At 41.1% G+C, this 16,035-nt stretch overlaps 1 protein-coding gene across 20 annotated transcripts in view; it reads left to right on the top strand.

Moving 5' to 3' along the window:
• Window positions 1-14,635, top strand: part of KCTD7 (potassium channel tetramerization domain containing 7) — a 45,931-nt gene extending 31,296 nt beyond the window's left edge. For 6 of the 20 annotated variants that reach the window (XM_065573359.1, XM_042857812.2, XM_042857811.2 and 3 more), the window contains 2 exons: window positions 1,110-1,482; window positions 3,951-14,635. In XM_065573359.1, the coding sequence (XP_065429431.1) occupies window positions 1,110-1,482; window positions 3,951-4,068 (491 nt within the window). In that variant the 3' untranslated portion in view covers window positions 4,069-14,635. Of the gene's footprint in view, window positions 1-1,109; window positions 2,010-3,140 lie in introns of those variants that run through there. The other 14 variants (XR_006176266.2, XR_010593910.1, XR_010593912.1 and 11 more) reach the window with 9 other exon arrangements.
• Window positions 14,636-16,035: the final 1,400 nt, after the last annotated feature.

The following is a 16,035-nucleotide window of genomic DNA, read 5'->3' as shown; positions in this document are numbered from 1 at the left end:
ATATATTGTAGCTTGGTATGTGTAGTATAAATAATGCTCAAAAGACTGAGTTTACTTTCTAATAGTGTTTAAGTGTTCTGAGGTAAATATGCAAAGGGGGTTTTCATGAACAGGAAGAAAGTCCTGCGGCTCTGATGCTATTTCCTATTCACTGGAGTAATTTTGACCCAGATCCTCAAACGTATTAGGCCCCTAATTTCCATTTCCAAGCTTAAATTTTTGGCTTTGCTTTTGGGTAGTTACGCTCTAACATCCTAGCTCTTCACATCTTTGAAGCCTCCACACAGCATTTCCACCTGCATCATTCAAGGTGATGAGTATTTTTCCTTAGACTTGAATGAGAGCAGGATCAAGCCCATAAAGTGCGAGAAGAGATTCTTGAACAAAACTGTTTCTTTGAGTCTGCTTTGGTGGTTCTCTTGAGGGCCTGCATCTCTTTCCTTGGGTAAGAGGTTATGTGTTCGAGGTCTTTAGGAAATGTTTCAACAGCTATTTATTATTAGGTGTATTGTGCCTAAATGAGCTAAATACTTTTTGGACATACAATAAACAGGCCCCTGCCTCAAAGAGCTTACAGGCAACACAATCAATTTTTTTGAGACAATAGCAAAACTACTGTGTTTTGCATTGTTCCTTGTAGCACATAATAGCATTACCCAAGAGATCTTATCTGAACACGGTTTATATTAAAAATAAGCCAGTATAAGGCTGGTCTTGAATCGAAGAGAATAATGCCATACATGTGACTTCACACCTAACTTAACTCAGATTGTTTGGTCTTTTTCTCAGTCTTGTGATCCTTTGGTTATTTCACAACTTGAACTTCGGGCATACTGCTCAAGCAGTCATCATAAACCTTGCAATCATAAGGTTGTTTTTAACTGGAATTTAAGGCATATATAAACTCTCAATATGAATATGGCTAATTTCATTATTGTAGGCTGTATCTAACTGCAAGCAACCCTTGAGTATATCTTTTGTTGCCTCTGGCATTGTTTTAAGAATAATTAATTCATGCCACTTTGATGAAGTAATCAGATTCCACATGAAAACATTGTGTTCTGTTCCTCACATGACATTCACTGTTTATTACTTTTGTTGTTGTTTAGAACACTTGGAGCGGATAATTGAAATAGCTAAGCTTAGAGCCATGCAGAGAAAAGCAAGATTTGCAAAGTTGAAGATCTGTGTTTTCAAGGAAGAAATGCCCATCACCCCATATGAGTGTCCACTTTTCAACTCTCTACGTTTTGAAAGAAGTGAAAGCGAGACAAAACTGTTTGAACATCACTGTGAAGTAGATGTATCTTTTGGCCCCTGGGAGGCTGTAGCTGATGTATACGATCTTCTGCACTGTATTGTGACAGACCTGTCAGACAAGGGAATTACTGTGGATCATCAGTGCATTGGTGTGTGTGATAAACATCTGATAAACCATTATTACTGCAAGCGCCCCATCTATGAATTCAAGATTACTTGGTGGTGAGTTATTCTTTTCAGAAAGTGCATAAAAAGTTTTTTCTAGACAACAATTGCTTTTAATATTACCTTTTGCAATATGTCTCTGGAAATGCATTGCTGCTGAGATGCACTGGAAATGACCTGCTGAAATGTTGGCTAATGCTTAGCTGTTCAGCAAATGGGAACCTGTTACATGATAACGTCTTGAAAAACTAGCCTGAAACAAGATTGTTGGCTCAGGTATCTTAACTTGACACCTTCTGAAAGGTGCCCACCTGCTTGGTGCCTTTTCTGTAATGGCAGGGTCTGAAAAGTGGACAGTGCAACTTTCACTCACTTTCGAGGAAAGTCATGGCTGCTGGTGGTGGTAGCAGCACCATTTGAGAACATCTGTGGCTTCAATTTTACCAGCTGGTGTAATGGTTTTAGTCACTTCTGCTAGATTGATCACTCTATAAAGCCAAATGCCACTCCAGTACAAAGATATTGACAATGCAACTCAGAAATACCTGGTAATTTAAATAAATAAGGGAAGAATGTCCTAATGTTAATGTTGGTTGTGATTATTTCAGTTTTTCAAAACTTAGCTTTATTGAGAATCTGCATTGTAAATCTGTATTATAATAATTCAGTTATTTCCATTTTTATGACCAAAAGAACATCTAACAAATTCAGGCTACATTCTTTAATACATTTAGGACAAATTACAATTCACAAAAAGCCTGTTCTCAGCATTAGAAATTCTAAATATTTACTACACCTACAAAAAAGAAGCTGTATACAAAATGGTCATTTGGAAAGGCTTTTGGAAAATGGGAGAACCCTACTGGTATGCCCCAGTTAGCAAGGATAAGATGGACACTCAACACATGAATTACTGTAAACGTAACTCTTCCAGATCCAATGATAATTCCACATTATTCTGAAATGGAAGCTGGATGGTGAAAGGTTATTAGCTAAGCCCTGAAAAAAAAATTAAGTTACATGATGAATATCCCTGTTGTCCTCCCTGCTTGTAGCAATAAGAAGTGTAATTGTTGACTTTGTAATTAATCTTTAAAGATTTCTCCAATTACCAGCTAATGTGTCTTTGTAGCACATTTTCTTTTAGATTGAAAGAGGCTATCCCAGGGTCATCTTCCTTCCCTGAAAGTGATAGTTGAAATACTGAAATTTGTAAATGTCTCTCTTGAAAGCTGAAATACATAATTTTATCCAAAATGTAGGAATATATTTAAATCCTGGAAACATTACTATAATATGGAGTATCTCAAATCATCTCCACTATTTCAAGAAAGTCACTTGGGTTGGCCTCAAAATTTAATCTTGGAAATATTAATGTAAATTGTAGGCCCTCATGTTACATTTCATTGGGTTGATTAATCTAATTTGTTGACCAAAAAGATCTTTGGGAAGGCAACTTGCATTTAACATGTTTATCAAGAATTTCAGTAAGAATCTTTGAATAGCATGTTCTGAACAAAAAACTTGATTAGCCCTCACCCATACTGTTTAAGTTAGGAGATTACAGTAAATCTTCTTTATAAGGCTGTACTTGGGAGCTCATAACTTTGTGTATCTTTGTAAAGGAACCTTGTCAAGTGCTCAGGTTTAGGATTAGAATTTAGGTTTTTGGAAAGGAAGATGATAAAAACATGTCTTTGAATCTTTTTTTAAAGGTTAGGATTCCCCTTCAGTCTGAGGAAAAACAGCAACACCCTGCTAGTGCATGAGACTCTAAAACTAAAACAATCTAGAAATGGCAAATGAAACTAACCAAGGTAGTTTCACTAAGGCTTGGTCTGCACTACAGAGGTAGGTCAAAGGAAGCCGCCTTAAGTCGACCTGTTAATGTATGTGCATACACTACTGGGTCCTTTACGCCGACCAAGTCGTCTCAATGTTGACTTCTGTAATCCACCTCTGCGAGAGGCATAGCACTTAATTTGATTTTCATGGGTTGACTGCAAGGTAGTGCAGATGCAGCGTTGTGTAATTCGACTTAATTGGCCTCCAGGTGGTGTCCCACAATGCTCATCTGTGACCACTCTTGAGATCATTCTCAACTCTGCTGCACTGCAGCCAGGTACACAGGAAACAGCCCCTCCCCTGCTAAAATCCTGGGAATTTTTGATTTCCCATTTCCTGTTTGATCAGCATTGGGAGCATGCTAACTTGAGCACAGCTGATCATGGAGACTACATGCCCTAAATGCTCTCCAGCCTGGTCTGCATGGGAGGTGGTGGATCTCATCACTGTGTGAGAAGTCTGTGCAGGCAGATCTCCGATCCAGCAGAAGAAACGCTGACATCTATGCAAAGATCGCTCGTGGAATGGGGGAGAAGGGCTATACGAGGGGCACACAGCACTGCCATGTGAAAATAAAAGAACTTCGCCAAGAGTACCAGAAGGCAAGGGAGGTAAACAGTCGTTCTGGTGCTGAGCCCCACACATGCCGGTTCTACAACGAGCTGTATGTGATTCTCCAGGGTGACCCTACCAGTACCCCCGCAAGCAACGTGGACACCTCACAGGTGTGAATGTCTAGGGACAACAAGGAGGATGATATGGTGGATGAGGAAGAGGAGGAGAATGGGAGACAGGTGAGCGGTGGATCCATTCTCCCCGAGAGCCAGAAAACATTTTTAACCCTGGAGCCCTGTAGGTCACAGGACATCACAGTGACCAACCGTGATGCCGGGGAAGGCACCTCTGGTGAGTATACAGTTACAGTCAAAGTCCAGTTAAACTTTAGCAGGTGCACACATTCGGTGGTATTGCATGTTTACTGTGAAGAAAAAACGAGGTGCTGTGGTTTTTTGCTTACAAGAGGCTGCTCCAGCTATGCAGAGGGTGGCCCCCGGAAACTACTTTTTATGTGGACTGGGATAGTCCGGGAATCCTCCATGGATATCTCTAGAAAACTTTCATGGAGGTACTCTGCAATCCTTTGCAGAAGGTTTCTGGGCAGCGCAGTCTTATTTCTTCCACCATGATAGGACACTTTCCCACGCAACTCCTGAATTAATTCTGCTAGCATCATTGTGGTACACAGCATAGCAGCATAAGGACCGGGTCTATACCCAGATGCTTGCAGCATCTACTTCCTTTCCATCTCTGTTATCCTCAGGAGACTGATATCACATAGGGTCGCCTAGGGGAAATGGGGGAAGTTCTCATTAAAAGTGCTCTTACAAGAAAAAAAAAGCATGTAGCCCTCCTCCCCAACCCCACATTCCGGATCGCCAAACCACGTGGCTGCTAAGGTGCCTTTACTGTGCTCGGCATGGGTTGGCAAGTAGTTTAAGTGGCTGTTAGGGGACTGGGGCCCCATATGTGAGATTCTGCAATTTGAGAGTGAAAATGCCAACCCCCCGCCCTGCCCTGTTTGTAAACAGCTTTCCGTGGTACTATGGGGCAGGGCCATTGTTTGACTAGCTACCTCTGCTCCCGACATGAGCCTGCCATAAACTTCATTAAAAGTGCAGTCACCCATGACTGGTGGGGAGAGGAGGAGCTATTCACCATGGCTAGAACAGCAAAACGGTGCAGTGAATGGTTACAGATTCTGATTGTTATGGCTTGCACCTAGTGTAATAAGGGTGGTTTTATTTGTTTTGTTTTGTTTTAATGAAAACGGCCTTGCCATGGAAACATTTTATGCATGTACAATGGCTCCTTTCTCTTTTCCCATGACTGACCCCCAGCTGAAAATGTGTCCTTTGGCACGTCATCAACACTTGAAAGCAGACTTTCGCTGATTAGAAGAAGGCAAAAGAGAACACGGGAGGACATGTTCACTGAGATAATGAACGCCTCTGGGACAGCTAACACAGAGCTGAGAGGGTGGAGGATTTCACTATCTGAGAAGTTAGACATGGACAGGGAGAGCAGGAAAGCTTCCACTGAGCAAGAGTGTGCGGCGCAGGATGAGATGCTTCGGATTGTGACCAAGCAGGCATGTTGAGGCATCTGGCTGAACTGCAGGAACAGAAGCAGGAGGGTAGAGTACCTCTGCAGACCCCGGTGGACAGCCAGCCAGCATCGCCTTGCACAGAATCACCCTCCCCAAAGCGTTCCCTGAGGCTTGGGAGAAAAGTCCATTATCCCTTTCAATTATCTCGGGAGGAGGGTACAAGGAACAGAAGGTATCCATTCACAGACCTTTGATGGTCTAGAATGCGGCGTTATGTTACACAGCTAGAAATGTTTCTCCTGTTCCAACTTTACAACCCCTTTTCCCCAAGGCTAATTTTTTTGTCTGTTTTCCCTCTTGACTTATGGTTGTTAAATAATGTACATAAATGGATTCCAGAAACAAGTGTTCTTTATTGAGTAGAAACAGTGGGCTTGGGTGGGGGGTTGGCTTTACAGGGACAGTGATACAAGCCAAGTGAAGGTTTGGGAAAGCACAATGCAGACAAGCAGCTCACGTTACTGTGACTCATTATTGAAACAGCTTTTCAAAGCCTCGTGGATACGCAGCGCCCCTTGCTGTGCTCTTCTTATTGCCCTGGTGTCTGGCTGCTCAAAAATGGCTGCCATGTGATCTGCCTCAACTGCCCACCCCTGCGGAAAATTCCCCCCCCTTTTTTTCCCACAGGTATGGAGCACACAGCAGGCAGCTATAACCATGGGGATGTTCTCTTCACTAAGGTCCAACCTTGTTAGTAAACTTCTCCAGCGCCCTTTCAAACGACCAGAGGCACATTCAACCATCGTTCTGCACTGGCTGAGCCTATAGCTGAACCGTTTCTTATTGCTGTCCAGACGGCCGGTATATGGCTTCATGAGCCATGGAAGCAAGGGGTAGGCTGGGCCCCCCAGGATAACTATAGGCAGCTCAACATCGATTTATGTACTCTTTTTGGCAGGGTGGTCTGGTGCCAAGATGGGGATATGCGTGCCATCTGTCGCCCTACTGCAGTTAGGGAACCCCATTGCTGCAAAACCATCCACTATGTCCTGCACATTTCCTAGACTCACTACCTTTTGTAGCAGAAGTCGATTAATGGCCCTGCACACTTGGAGCACAGCAGCTCCCACGGTTGATTTTACCTGCTCCAAATTGATTCCCCACTGACTGGTAATTGTTTGGCATTGCAAGCTTCCAAATAGCGATCACCACTTGCTTCTCCACTGTCAGAGCAGCTCTCATTTTTGTGTTGCTGAACCGCAGGGAAGGGGAAAGCTCTGCACAAAGTTCCTGGAAGGTGGCCTTCCACATTCGAAAGTTCTGCAGCCACTGCTCATCATCCCATACCTGCAAAACGATGCAGTCCCACCAGTCAGTGCTTGTTTCATGGGACCAGAAACGGCTCTCAACAGAGTGCAGCTGCTCTGTGACTGCCAGCAGCAACTGTGAATTGTTTGTTTGTTTTTTCCCCCAATGGCTTGCAGCAGGGCTGCTTGCAGGACATTGCTATGTTCCGTGTGGCGAACTCTACTTCAGCTCTGGAAATACTGCAGGAGAAGGCGTGAGGTGTTTGAGATGCTCACAGCAAGAGTGCGCAACTGAGCAGGCTCCATGCTTCTGGGGTTACGGCGTACATGCGGCAGTTTTAAGGCACGAAAGCCACTGGGTGGTTTGCCGTTGATATGAGGGAGGGAGGACGGTGCATCATGGGATGCCGACGCAATGTTCCCATTCTCCCTTGCAACGTTTTGCTCCCATGAGGCATTGCACAAACTTCCCAAAACACACTGCGGCAAGTTGCACTTTGGGGTAGCTACCCATAATGCACAGCTTTGTGCATCGATGCAGGCACTGCTAGTGAGGACGCATTCCATTGAGACAATGAGCATGGTGTGGCCATGCACAGTCGACTTAATTAATTCGGACACTCCAGGTCGAATTAGATAAAGTTGACGAATGTTGTCGTGTAGACAAGCCCTAAGTTGAGTGAAGACTTGAATGAGTCCTTCACTTATCAGCTGGCTCCTCAACTTTGGTTTCTTTGGAGGGGAAGGGATCCCTAAGCCACAGACTGAACTTTCTACTAAACAGCCCCCTTCAGATCCAAAATCTGAAATTTATGAGCCCAAGATTCTTGTTAGGAGAAATGCTTTATTTAATGACTCAGTTAAAATACGACTGGTTTTTCTGGGTCGTTCAGTGGTGCTTGCCCAATTCTCATGGCTTTGTATAAATGGGACATTGCTCTGGTCTGACTTTTCAGCATTGTTGACAGAAATGGAAATCTCAGCTGCAGTGATTAAAAGCATACCTTTGGGCTTGACTGTGATAGGATCACATTTTAGAAATTTCCCAAGAGAAGCTACAATGGGGACTTTGTTCTTTCTGATCATGTTTATCTCGTGGTAATATTCTGGCACTAACATTTGTGCCAGTAGATTATATGGCAACTTATTCTGGTTCACTATATTAAAAAGAAATGGACAGGAGGAAGAAAATCTTGTTCTTGTATCATTTGTATCTTAATTAAAGCCCTTAATTACCACATGCTCTACCAGATATTGAAAACTTTAAATCCAGTTTAAAGAAAACCCCAGACATAAGAGCCATTGTGCTTTCATTATGAGCATACTTTCTGTGTCTTGTGATTTAATTTGTGAGAGTTAATATTGCTATTGGCTGGACTTGTTCTAAACAAAATATTTTACCGTGATTTAGATATTGTTACTGCCTAATACGTGTTCATTTTTTGACAGAAACTGAGAAGAATTGTGCAGGAGGATGTCAGGGGAGTATACTCCGTAACTGCTTTAAATAACTTTATTGACTTGACTTTTTCTTGGCGTATACCATCACATTTTGCAAGTTCTAAATTTGGAAAAAAACAAAACAAAACACTGATCTGTTAACCCTCATATATATTTAATGAATGCTGTATAGATGTAGAATGACTCCAAACATCTGCATAACAATGGATTTTTTTCAGTGACCTTAGAACCTCTCTTAGGGCTTATATACCCAGGCACATCCAAGAAAATTAATCCAGATAATTAAAGGTGTGACTTTAAAGTGGATTAGTTAAACTTCATTAAATCTCTTTGTGGGTGCTGTTATTCAGAATTAAACTGAATTAAGGCCACTTTATCTTTTAGTTCACTTCCAAACTGAATTAAGGCCATTGCTATTTTGTATAAAGAAGTTCTCGCAGGGTTTTAATTTGGTTTAACTAATCCACTTCATATTCACACTTTTAGCTAACTCAGATTAATTTTCCTGGATGTCCCTGTGTAGACAAGCCCTTAATCAAACACTCTATCTCTAGTCAGTTATGTCCGTGCAGATCTCTCCTCCTATCTGCCTATTTCTCTATCTCTGCCTAGTCCAAAGGCTGGTCTACACTAGGAACTTATATTTGTATAGCTACATCTCTCACACCCCCTGAGAAACATAGCTGAGAAACATACTAACCTAACCCCTGTGTAGACAGCGATAGAAGAATTCTTCTATTGACCTAGCTACTGCCTCTTGGGGAGGTGGATTACCTACACCATCGGTGTAGGTAGTAGTGTCTAAACTGAAGTGCTATAGCAGTGCAGCTGCAGCATTAAAGTGTAGACACACCCTAAAAGTATTTATACCACTCTGTCACTGTAGTATCTGAGCACTTGTAAGGTATCTTTTCTGTGCAGAATCTGTCGCTTATCTGGATAAATATCAGGGCCTCCGTTCCATTCTGATAAATGGATCATGTGGTTGTTTCATGTCATCAACATAGTTTTGTTATGAAAGTCATGCTGCCCTGCCTGTTGTCAAAGGAACAGTAAGTGCAGCCTGTTTAGCCCAAAATGTACGTACCTAAAAGTATGGTGCATCTTTCGCAGCATCTTTGGAGAGGATGCCTATCATTTTTTGGTTCTCCAGTGATGCCGAAGGGAACCTGCTAATAGTGAGTGGAATATTTTGTATAAAAATTCCAAATGTTTTCATTGTGCAAATTGCAAAACCTAGATTACAGTGAAATCTCTGTTAATTGTGATGATTTGGGGGAGAGAAATTGTTAAAAACCGAGTTCTGTTTAATTATTTTTTAGGTTGCTGCATGCCCAAATATTTGCATTAAAATTATTAGTCTCTTAAAAAACCTCTATATATGCATTGACCAATGGTTTGAACAGAGCAAAGAGACACCTACCCTATTATCGGTTTTCCAGCTAACTTCTTGTGTGGCCTTGGGCAAGTTGCTTAACCTCTTCGTGCTTCAGTTTCCCATCTGTAAAAAGGGAATAATGATACCTCCTCATCTTTGTGATGCACTTTGAGAGCTTAATATGAAAAACGCCAAGTGTTAAATTTTAAAATTGTATATCTATAAAAACCACCGGGAATGGGATGAGGTTTATTTTACTTTAAGAAAGGTATGTTTTAGTATCCCGACAAGTTGACAGTTGTTTCTTGAATGGTAACTAAAGATTTGTAGGACCAAAGAATGTAACAGAATGAGGCAGAGCCTTCCTTGTGCTGCGCATAATGGCCCTTTTTGCCTACATACCACAATACTACATGAGGGTCGCATGGCTGTGATACAGTGCAGAACACGTTACCTGTACAGACAGCTAAATAGTGGATTCAAATAGGTGGCAATTAATGGTTGGAATTTGTTGGGACAAAAATTATACACTTTATATCATGGGCGCAGAGATTTTGTTCCCCTGGGAAGGTGCTAGCATATTTGTTGACTGATGATGCAGACTGGCTAACAGCCACTGGCACAGTTTACTTCTTTCCCTCCGCCCTTCCCTGTTCCTGTTTTTCCATTGAGACCCTTGATTTGTTTTTGCAAACTGTTTTGAAACCTAACCCTTAATTCCTGATCTGTTCTTTACATTCAACATAGCATGTAACTTTTTTTTTTTAAAGTATTGCCAACGGTAGAAGCAATAAGATTCACATTTGTACAGCAAAAATGTCCTGGAGTCCCCCGACAGACTGTGTAGAGATGTAGGGAGTCTATCAGAGAAATACTATACAATCTAGTAACAACAAAGAATTACTTCATTAACCTGAAAGCTGTAGGCATCTTTTCTTACTTTGGCTTTCCCAGCTTCAAGCACTCACTGAAGCGGAGACTAGCGCAGGAGCTTCGGGATGCTCTTGCCAGAAACTCAGGGAGGAGGTTTATAATAATTTTTTTCCACACGGGACACCGATGAACCTTAAAGCCCTCCACGTAGCCAGCATCAGTGTTATGTGTGAAAGATATTTTAATGTATCTAAATTGAGCTGCACAAAAATCCACAGTAAATGGTGTGTGCATTTGTTTGAGGGCATAAATGAAGAATGGCACATTGACCGTAATTTTGTATTTCTAGATGTATTACCTTTCTGAAACATCTTTTATTTAACACAGTTATTATATACTAGGTCTTTTCTATAATTATTTAGATGAATCATTGAGAATGAGAAGAAGTATCAATTTACATTTGCAGTGTAATTCAAAAGGGGATAAATGTGTCTAAAATGTAATTCATGTAGGCCCCAAATGTAATTCATGTAGGCCCCAATCCAGCAAACAAGCCCATAGATTTTGATGGAATATGTTTGACATTAAGAATGTGTTTAAGTGCTTTCCTGGATCATAATCAAATGTGCCATGGTGACTTTTTAAATATGTAGTTCTTAGAGCCAGGTATGGACATTTCGAGGTCTCGTCTCTCTACACATGCAGTACTCCTGTTACTGTCAGTGGGAATTGTGCTTGTAAAATAATTAAAATACATAGCCCTGAGTGGTATGTTTAATCTTCAAAGCAGTTTACAAATATTGACAACTGAATTCTCACAATAGCCGTTTCAAGTCACTAGCTAGCCTTTCTATTTTACAGATAAGGCAACTGAGTCAGACAGATTAAATGACTTGTCCAAGTCCACAGATAGAGTTTGAGCTAGGGTGAGCATGCAGGAGATCCTGGTTCCCCATCCTTGTGCTCAAACCACTAGACTATCCCTCATGTATTTAAAAAGCTTGTGTATGTCAACATTATTTGAAATCTTGATCACTGAGTTTTTTCAGTAATAATGTTCCTCTTGAACATAGTTAGCCAAGATGTGCTTCAGAAACTGAACATTCTGTATCCTAATGTATGTGTGTTTGGCTGGTACAGACACTTAAAATATTTCCTATTCAATTGTAAAATATAGTTCAACTAATCATCCATTCTGGAGTCTCGAAAGATTCAGATGAGTGGAACAGACGAGCTTGTGGATATTTGGAACTAATTGGATTACTGCTAACCCATGAAAATGATTGTGAACATTTGCCAGGGGAATGATTTTTAGAGCATGTCTCTCCTGTGTTAGGGGAGAAACTTATGGGGGAGGGGATTTAATTTCTGGAACCTATACAGAAAGAAGAGTTTCAGATTAAGGGGGTAAAACTTGGAGACACAAACACTCCTGTATAAAGTAACCATGTCTATTCAGTTGTTATAGTGCTCCCAAGTGCAGCAATTGTTTAGGAATGTTATGTGTGGAAAACTTCCATTGAAGAACGTAACTCTTTCGTGATTATCAGCAATTGGTTTCTGGATTCTTGCAGGGAGGTTTGCTTTAGCTTGTATGATTTATTTTTTTTTCAGTTTAGACAAATAGGCATAACCTGAAACTATTCCAACAAATACAAAGTTTAGTCTGTTATATTTACAGGAACTCTTCCTTGATTCCTTGATCCCTAAAGAGGATCTAACCATGTCCTGGGCAATCTAATTGAAATGTATTTCGACACATCTTTGCTTAGAATGACGATTGATTAAACCGCAAGACATAGCAGTCAGCATAGTGGAGCTGGGTAATACAAGTCCTTGAAAATAAGAGCCAAAGCCTCCTGTGTATCCAAGAATGCGTTAATTTGACCGAATACACAGCCTGGCTAGCTTTAGTGCCATTTTAACACAGACGCTTTGCTAAACTCAAAAGGGTTAGTGGTACTTTAAATCTATTTTTTTAAACAGTTACTGTGTTTAAACAGTAATAAATCAAATTGTACTGAAACTTTTGGGGGCAAATTATCATGATTTATACCTTGTAAAAGTCATGGCAGTAATTGACCAGTTTTCTTGTTTACTGTTTCCAATATATTTTTATGCTTCATGACTGAATATCCACATTCTGCTGTATTTTTCTATAATGCATCCTTCTCAGTGCTTTTAGCATGCACTTTTTATTACAAACCTGGAACTGGGAGGGGTTTTTGATTTCATAACTTATTTCCCCACTCTAGTTATGAATGACGATTTCAGTGAGCTCCTGCTCCCCTCCTCTCCCATTCCAGTTTTCCAGCTGTAAGAGGCATAAGGAGATCAAGTGACTAGCCTGAGGACACACATTGAGGTAATGACTGTGACTGGATTCTTCCTTGTTCCCTGCCCTTTGTTCTAACCTCTACATCATACATATATAGTCTACTTAAATGCTCTAGGTTTAGGAAGTTTATCTCGTATGCAGGAGATTCAACATCTATATTGAGAGCCAGAATACACTGCCTTCATTTAAAAAATCCCTGGAAGTTATCGGCTGGCAGCTGCTATAAAGACACTGAAGAGGTGTCCTTGAGTCAAACAGAGTTGTCTTATTTCTATTGTTGCTCCCCTCCTCTTTTGCATCTCCCTTTGTTTCACCACTCTCCTTTTACTCCCTATAGAGCATTAGTCATTTTTTTTAAAGTAACATCAATTTACACAATCAGTTCATAGTTCTTGTAGGTTGTTTTTAGGAATGTAATGAATTTAGGCCAAGGATGCCCGTACTTTGGGATTCTGAGGGGCTTACTGGTGGACTTGCCAGATCCTGAGGACTACATCATATCTGTGTCTCTTCCTGTTCTTCATCTTAAATTAGGACTTGATTCTACAAACCTGGTGGAAGGCCGTGATCTTTTGGCCTCAGCCAGCAATAGTGGTCACGAGGCACACTCTTTCCCCCAGCTTATCTTCACAGGTCACCCTGGCTTATGGATGACCTGGGGGAAATGACATGATAAGGAAGACAGATGCGCTGGTGGTGAAAGTCTCATGCCAAAGCTGATAGTTTGCATCACACAGATTTCTTGAATTCTCATGCTGTGGTAGTGCAGGAGGCAAAGAAATGTTTATCTCCATCGTAGCATCTGTAAGGTCTGTTGGTGGATCAGTTCCTGGTGGTGGATAGCTTGGCTAATCTGGGTTGTCTGCACCTGGTTGCCAATACGAGTCCCTTCTGTTGTAAGGTAATGCAGGTCATTTTGGGGGTAAAATGGATCAGATTGGGACTAAGTATGTCTATGGAGGCAGGGTTTCCCCTGCTTGAGTTTCAGCCAAGGTTGCTTAGAGTCTGTGGGTGTGTTGGAAGAACTTCATGCCATATCCTGTGCTTAGAATCCTTGTGCTTCCTGGGTGGGAAAGCTCAGTGCAGAAGTACTGGGTCATACAACTGCTCACCAGCCAGAAAGGGCAATGATACAAAGCACAGAATATAGCATGAAGTTCTCCCAACACATCCAGAGCCTCTGTGAGCTAGCGCCCGGGACACTTTGGACACAGCTGGCTTAAGTGATCACTGGCAGTACTGAACCTTGTAGTTATGCTGATCTATATGGTTACTTACAGCTTCAAAAAAGAATAAAGTTTTGTAATGCTTTTTGGATTGTCCCTTGCACTATAGAGGAGATCAAAGATGGTTTTTAAATTTTTAATTGTTTAAAATTTTTAAAAACAAACCTTCAAGGTTGTTTCATTTTTCTTTCTGTGGATAAGATGAGTCTGATCTGGGAATTATATTTATGTATTTTATACAGATCTTCAGATGGATGTTACTTTCCAGGACAAGAATTTTTGGTCATTTTACTTTCACAGGTTTAGTATGAGTTTACAGATAGTGCTTCAGTGGGACTTTTATAAGAGGATTTTTATTTTGTCATGTTTTACATTTTGTCAGCAAGATGTTGTCTCTGTGCATTATAATCCTGACTGCCTTTGAAAAAACAATCCTAGATACTGATTGGAAGTTGGAGATATTCAGTGTCTGCAAATGTGTGGGGTTGTTTTTACATTTTAAATAAGTTTGTGAATAATGTTAATTTAATATTGTGGATACTGTATCACTTACTGTGTCTTACTATGTATTACTTTTCAATTCCATGTAAACTATGTAATCTATGTATTTCATTTAATATGTGTAAAAGAAAAATTATGTATAGTCTGTGTTGTGAAATAAAATATATTAACTTGTCTTCTTATAATCTGAACAAATATAGATGAGCACAATAGCCTCTCAACCCAAATCTGATTTCAGAAAGTTTTGAAGAAAGAATTAATCTGTTGGGTTTTATCTACAGTAGAGACAGAAATGGCCTTGCCACACACTAACTAAAACATTAAAGGCATTAATAGGATAAGAAAGGTTTTATTTGACTTAATGGGTCCAATGCTGCTCCTGTTGTCTTCTTTCTGAGTCCGTGTTTGGCTTGAGCTCTGGTACCTTAAAAAAAAAATCAGTGGCTGAAGTCATAGCCTGGGAACTCTGCCCCACTTCTCAGTACCTCCTGAAATATTGTTGAGCATGGTGACTCATTGACATCAATGGTCTGCCTTCCTCTCTTTGGTATGTCCATGTTGGGGCTGTTGTGCATGAGAGAGGCTTCCCTTGCTCTGTCATTGCAGTGCCTCCTTCCCCATCTCATCGAGTGGGAGTGGATGGACCCTAGGTCCTCTGTGTAACAGATAATTGATTGGGGTGAGAAGTAAGACACCATACTACCCATTCAAACTTACTTAGGTGGTGGAGATTCCCACTAGCAGGATGAATGCAGTGTTTACAGTCTCACTTTGTGGTGGAAAGATTTTGCCCTTGTTTCAATTAGACATTTACAAATCCCTCCCCTCGCATCATTCAAATTGTCAGTTTGCTAGTTCCTTTCCTACTTAGCCTCTTGTTCAGGCAGCTCTTGCCACAAGCTAGACGACGCTGAAACTAGGAGCAAGAAGCTTAATGGCAGTGCTGAGCTGCATGTGCTCAATAATTCAAATGCAGCTCAATTCATTTCACCAGAATTTACCAAAAAACCCACACCCCAGACACAACCAACCCAACAACCACTCCTCATGTCTGTGGTGAGAGCTGGAAAGTTTCAGACCCAAAGGTGAAAGTTAGAGCCTATGTCAATGGAAGGCAGTTGGGGAGGGCGGGAGTAAGCTGTGTTTTTGTTTGAATAGAAGTCATCTTAACTGTTTTTCTCCCTGGGGCAAGCACCATCAATAAAACATGCCTCCTAAGCATTCATCTGGCAGCCAGATCTGGAAAATGCCAATGTTCTGATTTAAAGGCTAAGCAGCTGTGGGAGTAAGGCCAGTTGTAGACTATAAGAGGAGCAGGGATGCCGTTTCTGATGGTTTTGGAAAGAGAAAAATGAGAATTTGACCTCTCTGCAGGAGCGAAGCTCAGAGGAGTGTGGATCTCTTCCCTAGTTCATACCTAACGCATGTAGAATAGTGAGAGGTAAGTCTCTTTGACATTACCACATTACAAGTCAGACACAAGCCTGGTGTCACCTCAGTGTTGTTATCCCAGCAACAGGCCATTTACCATGCAGCTGCCAGGATCATCCTTTCCCACTTCCCTGACCATGTCT

The sequence above is a fragment of the Chrysemys picta genome, chromosome 19, assembly GCF_011386835.1.
Source record: "Chrysemys picta bellii isolate R12L10 chromosome 19, ASM1138683v2, whole genome shotgun sequence".
In the NCBI taxonomy this organism is placed as follows: Eukaryota; Metazoa; Chordata; order Testudines; family Emydidae; genus Chrysemys; species Chrysemys picta.
The sequence above is the reverse complement of the archived record's forward strand: the minus strand, read 5'-3'. Positions and strand labels throughout refer to the sequence as shown.